Genomic DNA, 8,143 nt, shown 5'->3' on the forward strand with positions numbered 1-8,143 from the left:
ATGCCTCAGTGTTGCACTTAGCTGATTAAAAAATACATATATATTTTGGTTTGGATGAGGGAAACCTGCATCTCAGAGTGAGCCAACACTTTGTCTTTTTGAGCTCAAGCTCCTTTAAAGAAGTGGCGGCACGCTTCCTTTCCCGTTCATTCCTCAATGTGTAGGTGCTTTCTGTTCTCACTGTCCTTCCACCGCGCGTTCACCCCACGGACCACTTGATGCACCCTCTTGGTTAGTTGTACAGTCAACATCCAATTTTTCGCACTCCCTAGGGGGCGCGAAACGTCCGAAAAACCAGGCATTCCGAAAATGGGAGAATGACAAAAAATTGAATGCATGCCTTTTACCGATTTTGAGGGCTCAATATTGCCACAGATACATCCGAAAAAGCGCTGAAGGACTGCCAGTACCCTTATTAGGCATGTAGGTGCTCGTACTGTGACAGGAGATGGCGGCTGCACGCGCGTACAATTAAGGAATGCGTACTGTATCCCGTGACAATTGCCCCTTCCCACGCTTGTTATGCTTTACCGCGCAACAGTTCTGTAATGAGGCAAAGCTGACTTTCGGCACCCGGCATTATGCAACGCTTTCAGAGCTCCGAGGCCAATCGCCAGTAGCAGAAAGGCGGAGTCGGTGCCATTGCTGACAGTGGCGAATCCTTTCAATAAAAAACACGGCACCAAACGGCGAGAAACTCAAAGCGAACGTCGAAGCAGCTACGATTGGCGTTTCTGCGGTGATCCACGGTTACGGCTGCCAGCGGATCTGCGTGAGAGCGCCGGTTCGAGATACTCAAAATCGCAGGCCGTTTCGGACCTGCGGTCACGGCAAAAAGTACGGACAATCGGACAGCGAAGGGTTCTTGCGTCCGAAATTTTAGACGTTCTTATACAATGGCCTGGTGGTGCCGCGAAGCCGTCGACTGTACAATGGCAACTCCAGCCGTCGACACGGCGTCAACGATGATTCGTTACGATTCCTCTCCGTTTTACTCGAGCCAGCTAGCGTTATCGCGACCTTCGTTCCCTTTCGATAAAATTACAGCAAAGTTTCCCTGATAGAGGCGAAAATTCCTTGAGTATTTCCAGACTATTGAAAATTCCTGAAAATTCCCGGTTGGTAGACACCCTGCCCGAGTCAAATGCCCAAGTGCAGGGTTGTGGGTCTCTGCGACCACCAAGTCCAACCATACAATACAATGGGCACATATTTACTTCCATTTTATTAGGAAATGCCAGCTCAGCAATCACATGAGTGAAGTGTAAGAATGCAGTGCTGCCATCACTCTCCAATACAGGAGATAACTGCTCAGAACTGGATTCAAAACCAACTGGCATGAAATCTCCTTGAGGATAAAAACATTTCAATACTTCACCCAGTGGCTATGGGTAGTGTTAAATAAGAATGTACAAAGCTTCCTTCTGTCAACTGCAAATGTCATGTTTACCTAACATGAAGATATTAAGGATTTTGGTCTACAAGTTTCACTAAAACACAGGGTCATGCTTCAACAATAACACATATTGCTAATGACAATCTTTCTGGACATCAAAAGTAGGACTTTTTTCGTGGCTGCACATTTCACAGACATAATCTAAAGACAGCTTCACTTCATTGATCTGTATTCTGTGGACAGTTGCTTATTGCAGCAGGTGCACACAACTTAATCTTGCACACTTGTACAAGAAACTTAAGTAAAAGATTTGGTGCTTTCAACTGCATACTATTCTGATCTCACCGGAAGGCAAATGATTACAATGTCTATCACATTAACCAGGACACTATTAGGATTCCACCAGAAATGGAATGCATAAATGTTGCTTTTTTCAGATGACAGGCATATGACTAATAATGGAGTGTTGTGCATTCACGAATGCCTATTCATTCAGCATCAGAATGGCTGACAGCCTTGTTTATGGCAGCTGCGGCTGTGAGGAGACAATCAGGCATCTCCTCTATGACTGGCTAGAAAAGCGCTCTCGACTGTGCTCGACAAACTGGACAATCACTAGTTGCGAAGGTCCAGACCATGTTCAACACAGAAGGCTTTGAAAGCATTGCTCCACCACTTGAAGACTAGCGGAGTGCACGGAAAAGTGTGTGGTCAACTAAGAATTGTAGCACATTTCATGGCCTTTGTGTGCACACCTTTCTCTTTTTATCTTTTCTTTTTTTATATCACTTTTCAAGCCCTTTAACCATTTTCCCAGTAAAAAGTAAAAAGCTGGTGAAAACACTGGCTAACCTCCCCATTAACTTACTTTTTTCCATCCTCGGCATGTTGTGCCTTCCCTTTGTTTTACCATTAGCTTTTGCAGACTGCAAGTTTGCAAGCTGTTCCAATTATTGCTTAGAACAGCAGCACTTTGCACATAAAACCTCCTATGTTACTTGTCTGCTTACCTAAATATCAGCCTAATATGTACTTGCAAACTGAGCATTGTGATGCATACAGTAATTTAACCTTCCATCGCAAAAAGAGGGAACATTAGCAAAATAGTATGCATGGCAATATGCTTTATCCAAGTCAAACACTAGAGCAAAACATTTATGAAACTGAAAAATCTGCAATTTGCACATATATGGCTGCAATTTTGTACTGTTTCAAAGCACAAAACAAAGTATAATAATGCCCTCAGTCTTGCATAAATATACACTGGACAACACATCCAGACCAAGACATGCAATTTCCGCACAAACTTGTGTGAGGTGCGGTGTTTTGACAAGCAATTCATAATTCAGATGTGTGACATCTTCAATTCCACATCTGCAGCATTTGGAAGAGCTTTCTGTCATTGCACTTTTCGATGAAGATTCAACACTCCACAGTTCATTATGTTGAACCCTCACAGCTTTCTACATGTCACAACAAACAAATCCAGCTTTACAAGCACCAACAACATTAGCCATTTTACTGTGGCCGTTTATTTTTTTTTCTAGATTAGAGGACATAAGCTGGCAGGATGCCTAGACACACACTCCACTCCTGTTGCTGCTGTGATACAGGTTCAGTGAGTGTAAACTGGCCGCGCACAGAACTTGCACAGAACGGGCAGCTAAGTCAAGAAGACAAGCAACAGACAACCAGAGTAATGAGCAATGCAATTATGACAAAGTTGCTGCTCTTTCCACCAGCCTGACATTTTTTCAATGCTATTTAAAAATAAGAGCACAGTGGCAATCTCAGGGTATTGTATCAACATCAGTTACAGCTTCATCAAGCAATTTTTGTATGGCTTTTACACATGCAGTCCGTTTAGCACACGCTGAGCACGGTGTCAGTCTGGGTGTCACATCCCCACTGCCCACCTCAAAAGCAAGGTCCAAAGGGATGTCCATGTTTGGGTGCTGAGACCAGTAGTGCTTGTCCAAAAGCCTTAGGCTCATGAATTTCTGTTCACACCAATTACAGTAAACTATTGACACAAGCTCCTGTTTCCTCTGCGGTGATAATGAACTGAGGGTATTCAACTGCTTTCTACCAGTTGGAGTGTTTGCCCTGCACAGCTTTTTTGTTTCTTGTTCATGCTCAGGAGACCGAGATTTTCTTTTCTCTTGTGGTTCATCAAAACAGATTTCAGATGGATCAGCAGCAAGAATCTTACGTCGTCTCCCCGCTAGTAGTGGCTTCCTGGCAGCAGTCTTCTCACGCCTATTGGCAGTACTCTCCTCATATGCATCCACAACGTTTGCCTTGAGCTTCAGCTGCTTGCAGAAATCTTCCTCACTTACAGCAGTATGAGTAACTTCGTGATAGAGTCTTGCCATAGTGGTTCCGAAGACAGCATTGCACTGTGGACAAGGATACTCTCGACGTGGAGCCATTCGAGGAACTGGTGCGACTTCACTTCTGTCAGGCACATACTCCTTAGCCGATCCAATGCTAGTGACATGTGACATCATGTCACTGAAGCTCTCAAACTCATGGAGGCAGTGACCACAGATGAATTTCTTCAAGGCAAATGCTCTGTGGGCGTGAGCGTCGGTGAGAAACTCGTACATGAAAGCAACTGGTTGCTGGCAAACTAAACATTTTGACAAGTCTGAAAAAAAAAAAAAAAACAGCTCACTGGCAAGAAAGTGATCCGTAATGTTAAGCAACAAGTTTGATTCAACAAGTTTGATTGTATGAACCAACAAACCTGACACAGACAGACTCAAGTGCAACGTAATGGTTTGATATTCCCATGCAACGGGCAACACAGAAGCAAAGTAATATACCCAGCAGGAGGCATGCATATCTAGTATTATACTTGAGGCAAAATAGGGGGGAATGTATTTTTATCTAATACTGCTGAATGACTGCAGTCTCACGAACTTGCACGGCATTCTCATTGCATGATCAGTAAACATGCAAATGTTTTCAATGTTTGTTTTTCAAGCAGATTATTCAGATGTTTCCCTTGAAACAAAACCTTCAGTACTGCTCTTTGGAGACGTGTAAGGTCCTATTAAAGATCACTGCATGCGATGTTATAGTGTCGGATGCAAAAATGAATCGTTAATATTCTTCGCTCTCGCATGCGAAGTGTTTCGCCAGTGCGATCGCCGTCAGTAGAGGTGACGCGCTAGCAGCACATGTTATGATGCTCATTGAGAGCAGCGCGAGGTATCTGCAGCTCTCGTTTCTTATTTCCCGTTCAACTACAATGAAATATTCAGTGCCACATCTTTTTTTACGTCATCGTACGCATGTATAACAGAACAAGGCGCATTTACCGCTGACACTTCTCTTATCCGCTCGAACGTTCACAATATAGTACTTTATATCTCCACGACTTCGGAGGATTCGCTTAAATATCAGTAAAACGCTAAATCATTTTTCTGCTCTTTTATTCCCCCCCCCCTCCTCTCCCTAACAATGCCACAACCACCTGATGGGCGAATGCAACAGACAGCAAACATTTGGAAAACAAGCACGAACAAGCTTCCCGCTGAAACCGTGCCGAGTGCGCTCAACAACGCGTGGGCAACTGACACCGGACGGCTGTGTGAGAAAGAGCAGAACCTTTAGTCAAAACTGCAATGTATCTGTGATCGCTAACGCTAAATCCTACACCAGTTAGCACCTGCGCACGGAACCCTGAGGTGCACTGAACATCGCCGCCTAAAAACACGTTAAGCGGACAGCAACTTCGCGTGTAAATGTGACTGAAGGCACTTACTCTTTTTCTCTACCGCTTTCGTCTCTTTTGCTTCACACGGTGCTGCTGTGTGAAAAAAGGCAGAAGCTTTATGCAGAGTTGCTATACATCGCTAACGGAACCCCGAGGTGCACTGCACATCGCCGCCTAAAGCTTGTTTAAGCGCATAGAAACGTTGCGCGTGAAAATGTTGCTGAAAGAACTTACTCTTTTGGTTTGGTACGGTGCTCTTCTCCAAATTCTTTTTCTCTCCCTTTTTCGTCTCTTTTGCTTAGCATGGGAAGTAGGAGAAAGAATAAAAGCACCGCTAGGTTTACGCATCCACTAAAGTAATATAACACGGTATGACTGGATTAAAAAATGTGAAATTCACTCACCCAGTTGCTTCTTTACACACAACGGTGCCTTCACGGGCTTTGGATTTAATTCCAACGATGGCACTGCATTTTTTTTCAACACTGATCGACCGCGAATCGCATGAAAGTTGTTTTCAAGGAAGTGGCGGGAGCACAGCAGTGTGGCATTATTAGATTTAAAACACCTCACGTTTATGGCTTTTTCCCACTCTTTCCTTTGATTCTGAGCTTTCGGAAAGTTGAAGAATAAAATGTCCTTGGTATTTTTTCCCGAGTTAGTGCGGCAATTCTTGACACAACATTTCTTTTCCATACTCAAACGGAGATGAAATCCAAAATGGATGCCGACATGCAGAGATTTCCCTCTAGAGGGCGGATAGTTACGCGCACGTGCCTGTTTTAGGCCAATGATAACGCAGAGGCTAGGTTTCGTCCCTCGGTGCACGCGCGGTGTTGTCGAAGCCGCCATTTTTGTTTTTTAAATTTCTTTTCAAGCGCGCCGCATTAGCAGTAGATCGACTAGCAGCAACGTACCTCCTTTACAATATCGCCGCAATGTTTTGAAGATGTGTGCGCCCATTGCATAGCAGTATATCTGCTGGCAAATTTACTGGACCCATTCGTGACGCCAGCACTATAGTTAGACGAGACACGGCAGCCACCCTCCATGGCGGCCACCCACTTCGGCAATGGCGGCCGTGGATTCGCCATGTTTCGCGGCTTCTACTTCGCTTTAAATGTTTATGTCATTTGGGGCTTGCTCCCAAACTATGTCGCGTGCCGTTTATTTTTTAACGTTGTGCGCCCGGTAGTTCCTGTTCACGAACGGCACGCGCGTTATCAGCGTTACATGGCATTCTTGATAGAAAGTAGCGAGCGCAGAATTTTCAAGAAAACGCAAGGAACACTTGTTTGGGGGCAAAATAGATCCGGAGAACGTTACTTTCTTTTTAGTGTTGTTGAGAGCGACTATAGCAAACAATATTTTCTGTCATCTGCCCAAACATATTTTTTTTTCCCCCACATCGTTAAGGACTGCTGCGTTACCGCAACTGTCACGCTCTTCCGATGTACAAGACGTCCTGTATGAAAGCAATAACATGTTTTACCCCAGAAAGAGTTTTTATTTTCTAAACTTGTCATTTTGTGCAAACCGCTCCCGATCCGCCACAGTGGGTCGGTGCTACATGTGCAGAGGAAACAACAAATGCCTTGTCCACCTACGAAGCTGTACATGCAAACACAAAGACCCTACAGAAGCTTGGATTATCATAAAATGACAATACCAAGACAGGATGTAAGGTGTTCAACATTGTTCAATTTTATTTGACACCTTCAATAACATGCTTTCTGAGTTTATGACATGGTGTTTGGCATCGCAACACATTTTCCCTGCTCAGAAAATATACAAAAATGTGCTAGTCAACAATCTTCTGACAAAGAGTAACCCTCACAAACCGTGCAAATGTATGATTTAATTTTTTTGAATTTTAATGGGAGAAGGGGCTGTAGAAATGAGATGCTAACATCAACAAGCACATTTCAATCTTGGATGACCTAAATTATTTCCCCATACTGTGATAGCTGCAATTTCAAAATCTGTACATTTATGCCAGAGTAGCATTTTAACATGCTCCTATTGAGAAGTTGTCATTGTGGATGATAGCCATACCACACAAAACAATGGATGACATGAGGTACCTGCATTCAAACTCTGCAACACTTCATTTCTCACATATGAAAAGTGCAAAAACACCCAGTATGAAAGCTTGCTACACCATCATCTGTATTTACATCAGTCATATGAAAGTGGCCATCACAACCTGTACAACATACTAGATAAAAAGCAATAAGAAAAAATGAAGTTGGTGCAGTCTTTATGCTCAGTGTTGATGTGTAGTCAAAACTGATTTCATATGTTAGTGATGTGATGATCTGCACAAAGCAATCAAATATGCTCACGACAAATGCAGCATGCACAAATGACTATAACATGTGTGCACTAGAAATAAAAGTGCTACAATGATGAAGCTCAGGTGACAAAAAGAAAAGAATCTTCAGCAAGGCAGGATGAGCACTCCATAAACTTGGCACACAGTGTGCATGTTGCAGATATGCTGCTTCAGTATATATTAGTAACAAAAATTGTACTTCACAAGATTACAAACAAGTGCAAAAGCGGCACCACAATGTCACCTCGAGTGAAGTGTCCAAGGTACGACACATATGAGCATAAAATCTCCACATTAATCTTTACAACTTGCAGAAAGTCTAAGTAATGGACTCTCCACGACAAAGCCGCAACAACATACTTGCAGCCATCATCTGACTAATGCAAATTATGGGAACTTCCCTTGAAAGAGGGAAGTTCGTTCTCGCTTTCTCAGACGTAGCTAGCAAGAAAATGTTGTGGGCTAACTAAGCACGGCTTTGCTGATGTAACCACCATGTTCAGTGAGGGCAAACTTTGGGTACTCTGCTACAGTGAGGTGTAGGAAGCGAGTTGTTTGCAATGACAAGCTCAACTTAAACCTCCACCACCGAAATGCCAGTTCCTCTGATATGAACTTTCACAGGAAACACAAATTCTGCAACAGCACATACAAAACGTATAATGACTGCCCTAGAGTCTTCAGAACT

General features: G+C 43.5%; 1 protein-coding gene across 3 annotated transcripts; it reads right to left on the reverse strand.

Annotated features, from left to right (window-relative positions):
• Positions 1–1,206: 1,206 nt before the first annotated feature.
• LOC135904012 (uncharacterized) lies at positions 1,207–6,151 on the reverse strand. Of its 3 annotated transcripts, none has more exons than XM_065434558.2 (4): positions 5,525–6,148; positions 5,355–5,417; positions 5,169–5,210; positions 1,207–4,046 (listed from the first exon to the last, which is right to left on the reverse strand). In XM_065434558.2, exons 1-4 carry the CDS (start codon positions 5,970–5,972, stop codon positions 3,187–3,189), a joined length of 1,413 nt encoding a protein of 470 aa, XP_065290630.1. In that variant the 5' UTR covers positions 5,973–6,148; the 3' UTR covers positions 1,207–3,186. The 3 variants fall into 3 exon arrangements, with proteins under 3 accessions (XP_065290630.1, XP_065290622.1, XP_065290640.1); XM_065434550.2 differs by having other exon boundaries at positions 5,169–5,213; positions 5,525–6,142; XM_065434568.2 differs by lacking the exon at positions 5,169–5,210 and having other exon boundaries at positions 5,525–6,151.
• Between the last annotated feature and the right edge of the window lie 1,992 nt (positions 6,152–8,143).

The sequence above is a fragment of the Dermacentor albipictus genome, chromosome 1 (genome assembly GCF_038994185.2).
Source record: "Dermacentor albipictus isolate Rhodes 1998 colony chromosome 1, USDA_Dalb.pri_finalv2, whole genome shotgun sequence".
Lineage (NCBI taxonomy): Eukaryota > Metazoa > Arthropoda > Arachnida > Ixodida > Ixodidae > Dermacentor > Dermacentor albipictus.